This window comes from Gopherus evgoodei, chromosome 7 (genome assembly GCF_007399415.2).
Source record: "Gopherus evgoodei ecotype Sinaloan lineage chromosome 7, rGopEvg1_v1.p, whole genome shotgun sequence".
NCBI classification, from domain to species: domain Eukaryota; kingdom Metazoa; phylum Chordata; order Testudines; family Testudinidae; genus Gopherus; species Gopherus evgoodei.
The window spans coordinates 38483030-38501642 of record NC_044328.1 but is presented as its reverse complement, the minus strand read 5'-3'; the positions used below and the strand labels follow the sequence as shown (position 1 = coordinate 38501642).

Here is an 18613-nt window from a genome sequence, read left to right as displayed (position 1 = left end):
TTTTGCAGTGCTCGTAAGGAAGTAATTACTGGTATATTTATGATTTAAACTCATACTTCTGTGAGACTTCTCACGGATATCAGGGGAGAAATTGGGAGGAGGGAAAAATACTCCTCTTCCTCAAGGGAGACATAAGTGTTGGTATCTCATCTCATTTCTGAGTTTACTCTGAGTCCTAACACAAAATGTCACATATTTTGCATGCATACAGTACACAGTTATCTATATTTGGTAAAATCCTGAAAGGCAAGAAAGTGGAGATTAAAAAACTTCTCTCACATGCTAAATCAAATTCAGTGAGGTTATATGGTGTGTGAGACAGGGCAAAATGTATTTTATTCTTTTCTAACATAAGAACTGTAAAAGGTATCCTATACCATATAGGGAAATTTTAGTCAAGTTCCCTTCCCCCTTTCAGCTAAATCTCTTGAAAGGTAGAGAGGGTTTGTATTATAATTCCTCATTTATTACAAGCATCAAGTCCATTCCTAGTAACGCATAAATATATAATGTAGGAATCAGTAGAAAATAGGTTTTTTCTCCCTTCATATTTTAAATATGTTTTTTTTCATTTTACTATTCCAAAGGATTCTAAATTATACAACAATCTGTGTCTATCAGAACTAGTACTGTGTAAAACTGCTTTGCAGTGAGTTTTAACCTCTGGGCCACATATGTAAGATATTGTATCTGAAAAGCAATAATGTGTGCAAATTTGGCACAGTCAAGAGAAAATACAAGGCATATCTAGTTACAGCTTAGTGCGTTCCTGACTTTCTTTTAAAAGGGGGGTTTCTGTCAAGTATTCGGAGTCTTTTGCCATAGTCATCTAAACAATAGGAGCTTTGCTTCCTAATGTCTTCCGCTGTCCCAAATGAGGATTTTTACCTGACTAGGAATTATGGGTTCTGGCTAGTGGTGCTCCAGCTGGGGAACAGGATTAGGGTCTTGCCCCAATCCACATGGCTCCTGGAAGCAGTGGCATATCTCCCCCTCCCCCAGCTCCTACATGTAGGGACAGACAGGGGACTTCACACGCTGCCCCCACCCAAGTGCCACCTCCACAGCTCCCATTGCCCTCTGATCATGCCTCTGCGTAGGAGCTGGAGGGAGGACATGCCGCTGTTTCTGGGAGCTGCTTGAGGTAAGCACTGCCCGGAGCCTGCCCCCTGATCCCCTCCCTTGCCCCAATCATGTGCTCCAGCCTTGATCCCCCTCCCCCTTCTGAACCCCTTGGTACCAGCCTGGAGCACCCTCTTTCATCCCCAGCCCCACCCTAGAGCCCACAGTCTCCGCCAAAGCCCTCCTGCCTTGCAACCCCCAATTTCATGAGCATTCATGGCCCACCATACAATTTCCATACCCAGATGTGGCCCTCGGGCCAAAAAGTTTGCCCACACCTAAACTCTAGGTGGTAATTATATCATCCAGTGAATACATTTATGCACAGATTTGTGGCTTCTCTCATCTTCACTGCAAGAGATTTTTCATAACTAGTTTCTCTCTAGTTATTAAAATCAGTGGGCAACATGATTAAATGTATAGTATCTGCTTTGTTCGTTAATTCTTTGGTTAGTATATATATATATGTCTTTTCTCAGATGTGATGTTTCAAAATAAGCAGCAAAATACTAAATATTAGCTATCTGTGTGAAAATATTGTTACCCTTGAAAGTAAAGCAGTAGTAATTATTGACTATTCATAGCTGTACTTGAGTCAATTATATACTCTATAAAGAGATTAATAAATTATATAAAAAGAGTCCATAGCCAATTGGATATGTGTCTTTTTAGGCAGAACAAGACAATGGTCATCCACTTCCTGCCTTTGCCAATTTACATATCGAAGTCCTGGATGAGAACAATCAGAAGCCTTACTTCACAGAATCTTTGTATGAGGGGTTTATTCTGGAGTCCTCCCCGGTGGGCACAACCATCTCTGACAACCAGAATTTGACTTCTCCACTACAAATCATAGCTTTGGACAATGATGTAGAAGAGGTGTGTTTCTCTTTCTTTTTACTAAACCATCCTCGTATGTGTTTAAAGTTTTTATAGAGGCTTAGAAATGTCCATTTTTAAAAACTTAAAATGTGAGTGTAGCCTTTAAAATAAGATAAATTATCACATATATACAGTACATAGTTTATTTTATTTATTCACTTATTTATAATATAGCAAGTAATTTAGTGAATGAATTTGAATTATCCACAAATAAATGATTAAAAAAAAAGCTTACTCACTATTTGAAATTATTTGCCGAATCATTTCTGCAGATAAACTTGGTCAGGAGTTTTTTTATTAGTACTTCATTGTGAGTAGTCAATATTTGAAACTTCAGCTGTGGTGGTTCATTTTGATGCTGCCTGCATAGAGGTTTATACAATGATTTACAGGTTACATGGTATCATGTATGTTTCTTAGCTGTCTGAATGTTTCCAGGTTTCCAATGAAAGTACTTTTCTGAGTTCAAAACTGACTTCGGTTACTATTGTGTAATACTTGCTTAAAATTTGCTATTGTCATGAACATTCCTGCCAGTGAATTTGTTTGTGTGTATATTTGCATAAAATGAACACAGAAGTGGCACAGGAAATTATTTAATGTATTCCCCATCTCTGAACACCACAGGCCTGATTTAGCACTGGATTCACCACAGGCCTGGATTCAGCACTGAGCTGATCCATTTTTGTGTCAGTCTGACTCCAATGACAGAGTAACACAGTGATAATTCAGGTCCTATATGTCTCAGAGAGATTAATCCTTCAGGCCAAATTCAGCTTTACTGGAAGGGGTTGCAACTTCCAGTGAAGCAAAAACTTGCTTACGTTAGTCTTCTCTTCTATAAATATAGGTATGAAGTGCTAAATTCAACCCCGAGCCTTAAATGGGAGTTGCATCTGCTTACACCATGGTTGAATTTGGTTTGAAACATCTATACATTTGAACTATATGCCATTACAGCTAAGGTTATCTGTGTACTTGGGTCAGAAGAACTTGGCAGAAGTTAGGGTTTCACAACCCCCTTAGAATATTTTTGGATTAAAGGTTTAAAACTTTTAATTTTTTTTTATCACTGTAATTAAAATGCTTGCTCTTCAAGGATAATCTAATTTTTAAAGCATGTTGTTCTGACTAAGCAGAAGCCTAGGCTATGTAAAATGTTCTATTCAAATGCAACCTTGTCCTGTTTGTGACCATTGGAACAGTATTTTTTTAATTTTATTTTGTATTGCTTTTAAAGGGGGGGAAATGTAACAGTACAGAATTTGTTTTTCCAGAATTAAAACTGAGCTTGAACAGCAAATGTACCAAGTTTGGAATTTAGTTTAGAACTCACAGTATTTTCAGGAAGAAAGAAGGCATGAAATTGGGAATGAGCAAAGAAAAGGCAGGGGTCATAAAGAATGAAGCTGAATTGAAGAGGCCAAAGCTTTAGGATGAAGAGAAACTTGAAGATTAAGTGAGAGAAGAGGGGGAAGCCAGTGTGGAGACTGAAAATATGGGGAGACAAGGTCTGTGTGTAGGGAAATAGATGTAGTTTGGCGATAGCATTTTAGACAGACCAGAGAGGAATAGGAGAGTTAGTGGCTTGAGAACCTGAAGTTCTGTCTACCTGCCCAAAGTTGTCTTCACTCCTGAACCATCTAACCTAAATTTCAGCCCTTGTCCAGTTATAAAGCTTTCAAAAACTGTCTTCATATAAATGGGATTGTTGGCGGACCTGTAATTATAGCAGCACTGTCCATTGCTGTTATAATTAAGTAGGCTGTTTAAATAGCATATATTTAATTAAGCCACATAAATACTTTGGGAACCAAGTAAACTGAAGCGGGGAGGTGTTCATCCAATTTTTTTTTAATATATATAATGGCACCCATCACTGTACTATCTGAGCACCTTCCATCATATGCAGTGTTTATGGCAAGACTAATAATTTATTGCTGAGCCATTGTCTACATTAACATTTATAACTCTATTAGCACCTTTATATTAACAGATGTTCCAGGGCCTTTTATAGCTTCTGACATGTTGAGGGAATCACATTGTTCTTACTGTGGAAAACTACAGTAACAATATGGTGTTTAGAGTCAAATGTACAAGTCACATGACCATGCATGATTATGCCTAGTCACAGCAGGAAAGTCCATTAAGAGTAGAGAGGTATCTTCCATTATAAGTTAAGTGCTCCTTGATGAGTCACTTAATTTGAATAGTATCAGAGGGGTAGCTGTGGTTAGTCTGGATCGTGAAAAAGCGACAGAGTCCTGTGTCACCTTATAGACTAACATACGTATTGGGAGCAGAAGCTTCGTGGTGTGAATACCCACTTGGTCAGACTGCTAGAAAGGCCTCATCCTCCTCCCTGATGGAAATAACCTACATTATCTCGAGACTGATTCTTGCCGCAGATTTACACCTGCCTCGGGCAATTTACACTACTTCATCATGCCGACGAAGTGGGTATTCACGCAGGAAAGCTTAAGCTCCAATACTTCTGTTAGTTCTGTAAGGTGCCAAAGGACTCTTTGTAACTTTTTAATTTGAATAGTCCCTCCAAGATGTGCTGGCTAACTAGCCTTGTGGGCATTACCCTCAAGAGCAAACAGTTGAAATACAGGTAGAGAGCCAATACTGCATAACTTCAAATAACAAAAAGTTGATACTGCATACAAATAGCATAAAAAAAATCATATTTTCCAGCAAGTCATAACCTTTCCATAGACAATCTTGCATGCCACATTTTGTACAAGGTTTGTTGCAATTATATAACAGTCGTTGCAACAATGATCTGTATGGTCATATTTTAATCAGATAACATAACAGCCCTCCTTCCATTTCCTGTATGTATCCCTTTTGGTTTTTAGACACATTGTCCCTGTGGCTCTTATATTTCCTGTGCATCAGAATAGCTTGATTTGAGCCTCTAGTGTTACATCTTTAGGAAACTGGCCGCCCCCTTTCAACTCCTTTCCTTCCTAACTGGTTTTTCCCTGGGACCTGCTACTATTTCCCTGAGTGGTTGAATCTGCCTTTTGAAGTCCAGTGTCCTTGTTTTGCTGTTCTCATGTTCTCCTTTCCTTAAGATTTTGAACTCTATTTGATCATGATCACTTCCTCCCAAGTTCCCAACCACCTTTATGTTTGAAACTGATTCACCCTGTTGGGCAAAACCAGATCCAAAATGCATGACCCTGTAGTTGTTTCCTCAACTTTCTGATTCAGAAAGTTGTCCCTACACATGCTAAGAACTAGCAGGACATATTATGTTTTGCTGTATTAACTTCCCTGATATCTGTTGGAAGACTAAAATCTCTCCATTAATACTAGTTCATGTGTGTTCATTAATCTTGTTACTGTTTGGAGAATGTCTCAGCTACTTTCTCCTCTTGATTTGGTGGTCTATAATAGAGCCCCCTGCCGTAACATCACTACTATTCTTTTCTGTCTTTATCCTCACTTGCATACTCTCAGTAGGTCTGCTGCTCACTTATTCTTGAACCTTGGAGCAAGTGTATACATTTTTGACATACAGCACAATGTTGTACATCACATTGAAACCTTCTGGAACACCTTAACTTACCTTTACAGACACACTAAAACCTGGAACACCTTATCACTAGGGATCAGATGGGTCCGTTGCTTTGTTCTGCTCTACTGTGGTTCCTATACCACTCTCATCATAGTATCCAAACACCTTCCAGAAATACATATTCGCCTTATGTAATCCCCTCAGCTAAGAAAGTCAGAGCCTAAGAGTAGGGTCTCCAAAAAACAGCCAAGAAATAGTCTCCTAGCTGGATCTTCCATCACCTAAGAAGATAGTTGTTAGTTATCTTTTATTCTTAATTGTTCTTGCATTGCTTTGTCATCTTGGCATCATTGTACTGTGTTCTTTATCCAAGGGATCATTTGCAGAAGAGGAGACCTCTGAGACTTTCAATAAGCTAATAAGACATTTCCATCTGCACCATCCCCAACTGGAACTGTGGGTTCTTCCTCTTTTGCTTCTTTGAAGATGATATGTTTTCAAAGAACTGCAAAGGATTATCTGGTTGATGTGGTTCATGAGTCATTGATATCCTGTAGGCTAATCAGCCTAGACGTGTGGGCTATTCCATCACATTGTAAAAATTGCACTCTGTGCTAGTTATTATTGAAGAAGAGGCATATGAAACAGTTTGGAGTTTTTACAAGAAGTAGCTTATGAGTGGATTATAAAACTAGGGTGAAAAAGATGAATAGACAACACAATTTGCAAAGTTTCAATAATGTACAAAAAAAGAAAAATTCCACAAACTTCCATACTTGTGCTATCTGCATTAGAATGATGGTGATATAATATGCCTCTCCCACCCATCCACCCTTATCTGCTCTGTCACATGGCAGGATGGTTTTAACTTGCTGGTTCCCTTGGAGTGCTGAATGGCAACTTCCCTGATCCAAGCAGGTATCTGGGTATGACAATATGGTCCTGCCTTAATCCATCAAGAGTGTTCTAGGGGATGAGATGCAGCTCTACTGCATGCAAGGGATTTGGGTTGTCTCTTAGCCCTGTACAGCCAGAGTTTAGGTTGCAGATGCAGCCTCTTGCTGCTTTCTACTACACAATATGGGTAAGAGGAATCCTTTATAGGATTGGGAAATGACCCATATGTGGGCTCTTTCCCTGAAGAGGCTCAGTCATTTGCCTTCTGCTGTCTTAGAGGAGTTAATCGGCTTCAAGGTTGGGGCAGAAAGTGTGTGGACAAGCCACCAAGAGCACTCTTGGATACTGAGGTTGTTCTGGAAACTTATGGGAAGTCCTCTAGAAATTTATAGAGAATGGTATCCCGTCTATCAAATTTTACGAGGTGGTTCAAAACCTGTTGCAGAGATATCATTTCTATTGATTCTGTCACTGTTAAGAGTAATTCTGTAGAAGCTATTGATATTATCCCTATTAAATTCTATAGGATTTTTTTTTGTAAAGGAAATGACTTCAGTAAGAGGGAACTGTGCTGTGTGAACTGAAAGTGACCACCTTCTCAGATTTACAAATTTTCAAGAAGCTGCTCTGAGATTTGGAAGTAGAACAGACTCTAACCCAGGCTCAGTATAAACGGACTCAGTGTGCATTGTGAAAGCTTTTTGCAGCTCACCTAATTGTTTCAGATTTGTAACTGTTATTTTTTTTCCATTTTCATAAGGTACATCATTGCTGTATATGTGGTTTTGTTTGTATTTATTCATTTTATACGTTTGTTTTGTTTTATTTTGTAGCTTGTATCAGATGCCATTCCTGTAGGTACTGGGTGTTGAGTGTGTGAAACTATATTTTGGTTGGAATTGTGTGCTTTGGTTTCTCTTTCCTTCATTTTTATTTCAGTAAAGCTGGGAAACTTTGGCAGTAAAGTCTGCCTGTAACACATCACTACAGTGGGCCATATTCATCTCTGCTGTAAGCCCACTTAAGTCAATGGAGTTTTAATAGGGATATGTTACAACTGTTTTATATATTCAGCAAATAAATATATATCCTGTTACAAAATAAATTGTCATTGCTACAGAAAACGACATTGATTACTTATCAGATGCATAACAATAAATAGTCTAAATAGTGGCAAGATAAACCATATGAGGTTAGTTCTGCATACTTGAAGTGGGTCTTAGCTGCATGTTATTAGTTTACACTATTCTGAGTGGTTTCTGATTGCTGGTTCTGATCTGCTCAGACCTTTGCAGACAATTTGGCAGAGAGGACCTCAAATACCCAAGAATATCAAGAATGGTAGTGCTTGTGTACAATCCTTATTTTAAAAAAAGATTATATTTATAATAGTGATCACAATGTGACATATAGTGATCCATTATTTAGTTTGTCTCAGTGTCTTCCATATCAAATCTGCTCAATTTACAAGTCAAAGATTTTTTTTCCTGGCATCAAGCCTAACCTGCAATCAGAATTTAGCTGGCAGTTTTTGTTAATGATGGATGACACCGAAGAGAATGCTACATCCCATTATTATACCTTTTTGGAGGAGTATGTCTCTTTCACTGTATCAGTCCTATCACAACCATCTTCCCAATATTCCATTCTGGATACTCACCAAGTATTCATTTGCTTTGAGATGACAGTTCTAATGTCTGCGATGACTAAAGTGTCTTTAGCATAGAAAAAAGCATTTAAATTCCATTGATGGACCTCAGAGAAAGTAATAGAATATATAGATGGTCAGAAGCAAAGTGTTATAATGGCACCCAGGGAACCCCACATGATTGTATGTTTGAAACAAAAGTAATTCAGAAAGTTAAATTAATCTTGTTCAAAACTGTATGAATAGTAGGAACCTTACAAGACAGATTTGGCTAGAAGTCCACACAGTGTTGAGGAATCACTTGTGTGATATCAAATTAAGTGCAAAGGTTCAAAGAACTAAATTGGAATGAACATTCTTAGAGTTATAAACAAATCCTTTAGTTGAACTGAGCCTGTGCTAACTCAGTACTATATAGAGATCTAAAAAATGGCTTGGAATTATCTGAAAATAAAGTTCTGTCTTTAACTTTATAGAGTCTACAAGTGAACAGTCATTGCCACCACTTCTCCTGGAAAAACCATAATGGAGACCCTTTTTTCTTTCTTTGAACTGTTAATGGCGAAAAGAGCTTTAATTTTACTGACAGCTGTCATGATTACAGCATATCTTTAAGTGACAGGAAACCATTCATTTGTAACACTTCTTGCACTTAGTTTTGAGCAACTGAAGTGTTTTCCTAGGTCTAGGACTTAAATAGTATAATCTTTATCTTCCAAAACCTGGGCTTCAGTGTCCTAGAGTACTTTGGACTGCAAAATTAAATCTTTTTTTCATCTTCTTGCCCTATTCTGTGTTTGCAACTGTGTATTACAGTATTATATTTTTAGTGCTTTTATTTCAGGTTGTTGAAATGTTTCAGTTATGCCTGCTAGGCCATGAGAATCTTAAGGTTTTTCACTTTGAAGTAACTTTTTAATTCCTAAACCTTTCTGCATAATTAATTAGCTAGGAGTAGAAGGAAATTGATCTACAAGAAAGCTCTTCATTATACAGTTTGAGTAAATGCTCTTAGAACGAGAACAGTGCTCTCAGAAAAGTAATATTACACCTTTTGACACTATGTTTTAGTGTTCATAACTGTGTGGCTATATATTTGTCTGGCTTTGTCTACAGAATTCTTTTGTGAGATGAGAGTCTAAAAGCCATAACAAGTTTAAGTTTCAGATTTCATTTAGTGGCACTGACTTAAATGTAGAGTATGTCCATTTCCTCCGTAGGTGTTAAAAAATGGTGAAATGAAGATCTTATTTTGAAGTATTTCACTCTATGTGGGTATGGGGACAGAACCTCAAAATGCATTCTTTTTCAAGACAAACAGGCATTTTACAACTGCTGGATTTGGTGAAGATGGTAATAGCTGTAATATTTGATCAATAATTTTGCTTTGGCCTTCTTTCCCTTGGTTTGTACCATTTTGGACAATTTCTGTGTGACTAATTTTCTAACCTAACATTGATTTTCTATTTTGATCAGTCAGATAGCATGTCTTGCCATATTCTCTCTTATCTACTTCAAGAAATGAACCCAGGTAACCAGTAGCCATGTTGAAAAATAGCAGAGATAGTATGTCCCAAATTTGGAAAGCACTTAGGCTCCAGTCAGATTATATAAAAAACAGAGGCATTTATTTTCATAGAATAGGAGAGAAAATAAAATGGAAGTGTTTAAAAAGTTAACTGCAATACATAGTAACTGCAAAAGATCCAGTAAAATCAGTGTAGCAGGTTAGATACATAGTTAAATAAAAAGTGCCCGTTCGTCTGGTTTTGTGTCATTTCAACAGCACAAAGTACATAGAAAGATAGCTTAACTAACCAATTAGGGGTTCCTCTGGCCTAGAGGAATCTCTAAGTGAAATAGATTTGGCATGATTGTGTTTTTCCCTGCTCCAAAGTAGGACTGTCACCATGATAGGCGCATGGCCAGAGTTTTAGCACACTTCCAAGGTCGCTCCTAATTGTTCCTCGTGACAGACTTTTCATCCAGCAGCCTGAGAATCAGGGATCCACAATATGACTATAGAGCCCCTTTTGCAGCTTCCTACAGACCCTCCACTCTCAGGCTACACTGGCTGCTAAAGAGCCAATCCACAGATTCTGGCCATTAAACATCAAATCTCTTGAGTAATTTTTATTAGGGAGTATGGCCCTCTCTCTCTCTCTCATGGCAGTCCTAGCCTGTCCCTCTTTCAGACAGCTGGCATCCTGTCTGTTCCAAAATGCAATCTGACTATCTCTTCTCTGGATAGGGGTGTTATTGCTTTTCTCCACACCATTGAAATAACCATTATCTATTCAAGCTATATAAAGAGAGACAAATTAGGGTGAGTTCCAGGTCACTCCTTTAATATGTCTTTTAAACCTCCTCATCCCTTTTGGCCATATACAATAGCTACTAAACATGATACGTTGGGGAATTCAAAGCATGGAAACTTTCCCTGTTTAGAGAAGTCTTGAGCTGCCAAAATATATCACATACGTTTACTAAAAATGTTACTTCAAAATCAAAATAAATATTAAACTATAATATATCTAGATTCTGAGGTTTATTTTCATTTGTGGTCAAAGTAATTATCCTTATTTTACCAGTGTTTAAATGTTTGTTTGTTCTGATATACAAGGATATGCCTAAATGTTTTGTACTACAGAGTTTCTGCAACAATCAGATACTAATCATCACCATGTGATAGACATAGTTCATCTGAACTATTTTATTGCTGCACTGAGCAAATGGGAAGATTTCTCAAGATATGCTATGAGAACAAATGCTATGAATCAGAGATTATACTTCTTTATTTTGATAAGTAAAATGCAGTTTTAAGAATTATCTGTTTAAAAGTCAAAATGTTATCACCCTATTTTAGTAGGGTTTTTCGTTTTGTTTTTAAAACATTCTTTGGGGGGAGATTCCCTAAATTTTTAAAATTTATTTTCAAATATTTTTTCAGAATATTACATTTTAAAAGAGGGCCAATGAAAGCAATGTTGGTGTTTTGCTGTTTCACAGATTCTGTCAGTGATGGTACTGTGCCTTGTAAACTCTTTCAGGCAGGGAACACCTTTTGGTTTGTACAGCACCTAGCACAATGGGATTTTAGTCATTAACTGGGGCTCATCGGCACCACAGTAATACAAATAAATAATAATAATTCTGCTCATTTACACTATAATTAATGCTTGCATTTTTTAATTATTAACTTGAATATTATATATTAATAAATATTCATTTCTTTCTCTTTGAAGACAAAGGATCCACAGCTCCATCTTTTCCTAAATGATTATAATACATTTTTCACTGTGACTCAGACTGGTATAACCCGGTACCTCACCTTACTCCAACCAGTTGATAGAGAGTTCCAGCAGCTATACACCTTCTCGGTAAGCAATATTCTTTCAAAAGCACACCAGGAGCTGCTTGTTTTTAATGTTGAAAAAGTCAATATGGTTTTTACAAACAGAATTATACATTTTGATATGACAGAGAGGAGATAAAATGGAGTCTTCTGCTCTCTCTCATACACAAGTTAATACCCATTTGCAGGATAGGAATAATTTAAAGCTAGATCATTAGTTTACAATTTGTCCTCAATAAGATGTAGTGTGTAGCTGCAGCACCCAAGGAACAGACCAAGGAATGAATTCTGACTCAGAGTTGCTCTCTTCCTTGTTCCTCCCTGGATATGAGTGAAGGAGTAAGTTGGTTCATCCTTTTTAATGAAACAGCTTACTTCTCCTGTCTGAAAGTAGGATTATTCCCACTTCTCACTACTTTCTGCCATCTCCCTGCCCTCTTGCTGATATTGAGGAGGCATAAATGTGTGAGCGGTTCAGAGAAAATTAGGAAATTTAGTGTATATGTTCAACCCAGTCCTGCAAGATACCAAGCGCTTTTTGGAAGGTGCCAAATTACTTCAATTCCTATTGATTTCAATGGGAGTGAAAGGTATGCAGTTCTTTGCAGGTTTGGGTCCAAAGTGAGTTTATTTTCAAATGCTGGTTTCCTTTCCACATCTTGCTCGTATTGACAACATTGCTAGTTTAACTATTAACAATATCCTTAATTTTGACCAATAAACACATGCTCATAATATCCACTTGATGAAAAAAATCTTCTCTACACAGTTCTGTGCTGTAGAAATTCATTTAACTTCAAACCAGTACTGGTTTGGTGTAAGTACAGAGAACCAGAAATCCCACAATGACAAAAAGAGTGAGGGAGAATATATACATACTTCCAGAGGTTCTAAGACTGCAGCCCAGTGGCCTACTCTATATACTCCACCTCTGGGCTTTATTAGGAAACTTGGAGCAAAACTAAGGCTTCAGCAATCACTCCTTTCCTATTGCCTGATACATTGAGGTATTTTGTGCCAGGCGTTGGGGAGGAGCAATATAGGAACTGGCTCTAAACCCACTGGGGTGCTCCTCGGATCACATGAATCCCCAGCAGGGGAGTAACAGTGAGTGTCTGGTCCCTTTGGGTTGCCTGAGCACTACAAAGTGAGCACAGAAAGAGTGAGAATCTGCCCCTTTAAATAGTAGAGAACATAGGATGGGAATGTAATTAAGGCACTGGGCTGGGACTTGGTTGCTCTGAGTTCAGTTCCTGGCTTTACCATGGACTTTCTATTAGATCTTGGGCAAATCACTTATATCTTTGTGCCTCAATTCTGCCTCTATAAAATAATTCTTCCTTTTCCTTATCCTTCGTTTTGTCTATTAAGAGTTTATTATTTTTTTGAGGCATGGATTGTCTAACTCAGTGGTTCTCAACCAGGGGTACGCGTACCCCTGCGGGTACACAGAGGTTTTCCAGGAGGTACATTAACTCATCTAGATAGTTGCATAGTTTTACAACAGGCTACATAAAAGAACTCTAGCAAAGTCAGTACAAACTAAAATTTAATACGGACAATGACTTGTTTATACTGCTCTAGGTACTATACATTGAAATGTTAAGTATAATATTTATATTCCATTTGATTTATTTTATAATTATATGTAAATATGAGAAAGTAAGCAATTTTTCAGTAACAGTGTGGTCTGACACTTTTGCATTTTTATGTCTGATTTTGTAAGCAAATGTTTTTTAAGTGAGGTGAAACTTGGGGGCATGTGGGACAAATCAGACTTTTGAATTTTTCTTAATTCTACCCCATTAAAGTCTTTTTTTCTGTATTCTTTTTCCCTTTGAAGATGACAGCTTCTGATGGTGTACAGGAGAGTATGGCAGTTATGGTCAATATCCTGGTGATTGATGCAAATGATAACTCACCAACCTTTTCCAACATATCATACAATGTCAAGATTTATACAGACATGAGGCCTGGGGAAAGCGTTATAAAGGTAACTTCATGCCTTTTATCTAACTGTGTTTAACACAGCAATATGCAGTTTTTTAAGTTAATATTAATTGTAAGTGTACTGAAAACGGGTACCAATGAAGTGTATGTGTCTTCCCCTATTTAAATAATGATATAGGTCATTAAAAAATGAACAATTGTGAACCTCAAAAACTTTATAGTTTAGTATGTTTTGAATAATACAATAGAAGTTCAGCTGCTTATCTGCCACTTTATCAAAAAAATTGGGTTAGAAATCTTGCACAAATAGCTATTCTCCTAAACTTTGCAGCTTCTGATGAGATGTGTACTGTCACAAAAACAATTATTCTCCGGCATGTTGACAACTCCATAGTACCAAATAAAACCTGTGTGTGGATAGGCACATTATTATTAATTATCAAGAAATATTTCTGACTTGCCTTTTAATGAGTGTCAGATGTACAGTTGCCATTCATTTTTCAGTCCATGCCATTGACTGCGTCATTTGTATAGTAGTGCACAGTTAGAACTGAGCAATGTGATTTATAGTGGAAGAAAAGAGGAGAAAGTATTGTTGATTGATTATTGTTTAACATTTGTCTATAGCACTTTAAATAGTGAGTGAAACAGTGAGTGAAATCCTGGCCCTATTGAAATCCATTGGAAAACTCCAACTGATGACAGAGGGCCAGAATGTATCCATGGTCTTTGCCCCTAAATACTTGCAGTTTAAATTGATCACAATAAGACAAGAAGATGATGGAGAGAAATCAGTAGGAAAGGAGAATAGAGAGGGTGGTAAAAATAAACTTTTTAGTAAATATTATTGGTAGTTGAATTCATGAGGGAGGGCATGTGGTTTAAGAAGTGAAGTAGACGTCAAGTCTCTCAGAATATATTCCTTAATCTGCATTGACTTGCTATATATACATGGGGAAGTCATCTGGCCCCACTGTGCACTAGTTTTCCCATCTGTAAAATATCTACCTCACTAGGTTCTATGAAGCTTATCAAGTCTGAAAGTGACTGGAAAGTGAAAAGTGACATTGTGGATTTCCATGTTAATTGTCAGCTTCAATGATTTCCTTATCAAATATGCTCAGTTAACAAATTTTTAAAAGTTCTGGATTTTTTTTCAAAGCAAGTTCTGCAAACTTACTGTAGGATTTTAGAATCAAGCTTACCGGTAGTTGTTTCATGTTCACAATAATGGTTCTACAGGACACTTTTATTTTCAGTTATGCCTTCAGTAACTTTTTTTGCAATCCCATTGCCTTTAATGAGTTTGTACAAATCCAGCTGAATGGAATTTAAGGATTGTCTACATTGGGGAAATGTGTACCAATGTGAACCCTTAATGCAGATGCATTGCACCAGTGCAATACAGTGGATTAAACTTATGCTGGTGCCCTTTTTTCTGCTGTCCTTTTTCTCTGCTCCTTCACAGGGTTTCTAAGAATGAGAGAATCAGCACAACGAAATACAGTGTACTCCCTATTTTCCAAATAGCATGGGGGGCACAGATTTTGTTCAAATAATAGAGATGGCAGGAGCCATTCAGCAGCAGGGTGACCTCCCCATGGCTAGGGGCTTATCCTCCTCTCTCTTGGCCTGTGCTGCGGCCTCTGTCTGTCATAGCCTGGAGATTTTTTCAAGAGCTTTGTCATTTAGTCTTCTGTAACGGAGCTCTGATAGAACAGATTTGTCTCCCCATACAGCGATCAGATCCAGTATCTCCCGTACAGTCCATGCTGAAGCTTTTTTTGGATTTGAGACTGCATTGCCACCCGTGCTGATCAGCGCTCCACGCTGGGCAAACAGGAAATGCAATTCAAAAGTTCGCGGGGCTTTTCCTGTCTACCTGACCAGTGCATCCGAGTTTAGATTGCTTTCCAGAGCGGTCACAATGGTGCACTGTGGAATACCGCCCGGAGGCCAATACTGTCGATTTGCAGCCACACTAACCCTAATCCGACATGGCAATACCGATTTTAGTGCTACTCCTCTCATTGGGGAGGAGTACAGAAACTGGTTTAAAGAGCCCTTTATATCGAATATAAAAGGCCTCGTTGTGTGAATGGGTGCAGGATTAAATCGGTTTAACACTGCTAAATTCTGTTTAAACGCATAGTGTAGACCAGGCCTTAGTTTCATTCAACATTATTTCTTTAAAAAGAAAAAATTTAACCAGTCTAACAAAAAACTAGTTAAAGTTTTTCTTTTTCAAGAAAAAGTGTTAAATGAAACTAAATTCTGTATTGAATTTTACTGAACTAATTATCCTGTATATTCATCTGTATGTACATACAGGGTAGCCTGTTTGTACTCATCTGCATGTACATGTGACAAAGCATTTCATTCTGTAGCACCACCACATAATTGCTTTAGTATATTTTAAGGCACTTATCTCCTTTGAGATGATAATCAGCTATGATTTAAAAGGAAAATGACCCAGGTCGAATTTGTTTAGTTGGCCAAACCACTTACTCCAGTCAGAGAAAGTAGGTCAGAAAAGGCAGCACTGACCTCACTGAGTCTATATAATGGGATATAATTTACACATAAGCAAAGAATGTCTATGTTCCTGAAGCAGATTGCATTAGAAAGATAAGTAATAAAATGTTTAATCTATAAAACAGTTAGTCCTACAAAAATGCTAATTCCTTCTTCAGTGTATTAGTTTGTTTTCATATAATGGCCAGTTTGCTTTTAAAGTTTGAAAGCGAACAGAGTGTTATAGTATTATGATTAAACAAATAAGTAAAATGTGGGCTGTGTTCGTGGCCCTTGCTAAGGTCAACTTTGTATCAAAGGGATCTTAGACCAGCCCTAAATGTATAACTTACCACCTGTCTAGGATGGTGAGGATTCCCACCACAGGGAAATTCTGCTTTCTCTCCTACTTCCTCCCATGCCAGAGATTGGACTGGGACATGTACAGCTCTGCCACACAGTCTGTCGGTAGAATAGTCCCTATCGGACTGGTTTTGACAGTGCAGTTTAAAGTGGCTCAAGCTGCACCAAAGTGTAAGCTCTGATGCCACCTGCCCCATGTCCCTTAATTCACTTGGAGTGGGCAAGTCGCTGACAATGAATAGTCTCTGGTTATAGTGACTTTTGTTGACTGTCTCACTGGGCTTGGTGCAGAGAGTAATTTGGCTCCTGCACTGAAACCTGACCTGTCTGGTTTTGAGGATCCCCTACAGCATTGCTTCTAAAGAATTGCTAGAAAAGAAGAGAGTCCTGCTGGGGAGGAACTTGCTGCTTTCATAAATCAGGTTCCTGTCTGTCTACAGATAGGAAGAGGGGCACAGAATTCAAAACAAAGAATTCTCTCTTCAATAGAGACGGGTGTGGTAGTGTTTGCCTTACTCCCAAGTCAGAATCCACTAGGATTTATTTTATTTTGGATATCTATCTTACGAGTTGTGATCTTACCTGTTTTGAAGGATTGATGCTATTCTCTTCCAGAGGAGGGCGAGGTATTTTGAATAGTGAAATTTTTTTTAATAAAAAACAATAATTATTTGTGCTGTATGAGAGAGATTTAATGCCCTGTCCATCTTGAGAATTTATTTTTATCAGGCCATTCTGTCTGCTTTTTTAGGAACTGTACAACGTTCCACGGCTGAGAAATTAGCAATTAAATAAATCTATTGTTTTGATTTTAATGCTGATAACTATGTGGATAGTTAAAAATGAAACATGTGCTCATTATTTTGACTTAACTTCACAAAATAGCCTAAATGTGTACTGGTTAATTTTGGTGGGCAGGGTTCATTTTCTTGCAGGTTTTTCTGTTCTGTCTGCCATCATTACCATTGCTATTAGTAATGTTTGTCTGCCATAACTCAGATGATTAAATGAGTTGCATATTAATAAATGGAGTGTGTAGTTGTGTGATAAAATTATACTTTAAACAGATCATGTAAATGATTCACACCATATCATTATTTAATTAGACATATCTTTATTTCTATGTATAACATATAATTGGAAATAAAATGAAGTAAATGTACAGGAAAGAAATCAGCAAGGAACAGAGAACAGTAACCAAGAAAATGACAGGACTGAGGAACAAAAAAGCTAGATTTCTGCAAAATTCGCCTTTGGGGGCCAAAAACTTTCTTGGCCTTTGAAAGCTACAAAACGGATCTCTGCTGTATTTTTGTATTTTGTTTTTATTCTGTCTACATAATAACTCCTGAGCTCCCCTTGAAATGTATACTGTGCTTTTCTTGTCTGAAATGGTATTTTAAATGTATGAAACAAAAGTAACCAATTTTATTTTTTCTGTTTATCTTAATTACCCCTATTTTATTTATCAGAGGAAAGTATCATTCTGATATGTCCATGTTCAGAAGATTTTACAGTACATTTGTCATAACAGTTAAATAAGTCTATGGGTAAAAAGAAAAGGAGGATAAGTAGGGGAGTGGATTAAAGCAGTGGTTCTCAACCACGGATACATGTACCTCTGGGGATACTCGGAGGTCTTCCAGGAGGCACATCAACTCATCTAGATATTTGCCTAGTTTTCAAACAGGTTACATAAAAGCACTAGCGAAGTCAGTACAAACTAAAATTTCATACAGACAATTATTTGTTTATACTGGTCTATATGCTATACACTGAAATGTAAGTACAATATTTATATTCCAGTCGATTTATAAGTATATGGTAAAATGAGACAGGGAGCAGTTTTTCAGTAATAGTGTGGCTTTGCACTTTTGTATTTTTATGTCTGATTTTGTAAGCAAGTAGTTTTTAAGTGAGGTGAAAATTGGGGTATGCAAGATGAATCAGACTCCTGAAAGGGGTACAGTAGTCTGGAAAAGCTGAGAACCACTGGATTAGTGCATTAGTTCACTTCTGGAGACATTAAATAACCCTGCTTCAGGTGAGAATTAAAAATGGTTTTGGAGGTCCTAGCTCTTGCTTGTCACGTGGCACAAAAACACCACATTCAGTGCCATTCATGGTCATGGTGGCCAGACATGTTGCTGAAGATCAGAAATGGTAGCGCATTAATAGATCTCCATGTGGACACATCTGTATTGCATGTCTTTTGTTTTCAGTATAAATGGTTGTGAAGAGTATTATTAGTTCCATTACAGCTAATTTTATTTACAAAATTAATAAAATTAACTCTCTTATATCTCTTCATGAATTGTCTTGTCATCATCTTAGGCTATGTCTACTCTTCCGT

At 37.5% G+C, this 18613-nt stretch overlaps 1 protein-coding gene across 5 annotated transcripts in view; it reads left to right on the top strand.

The window, feature by feature from the left end:
* The window catches only part of PCDH15 (protocadherin related 15), a 1497017-nt gene that overhangs the window by 1110096 nt on the left and 368308 nt on the right, over positions 1–18613 (top strand). For all 5 annotated transcript variants that reach the window (XM_030569599.1, XM_030569597.1, XM_030569596.1 and 2 more), the window contains 3 exons: positions 1795–2001; positions 11324–11458; positions 13277–13426. In XM_030569599.1, the coding sequence (XP_030425459.1) occupies positions 1795–2001; positions 11324–11458; positions 13277–13426 (492 nt within the window). The remainder of the gene's footprint in view (positions 1–1794; positions 2002–11323; positions 11459–13276; positions 13427–18613) is intronic.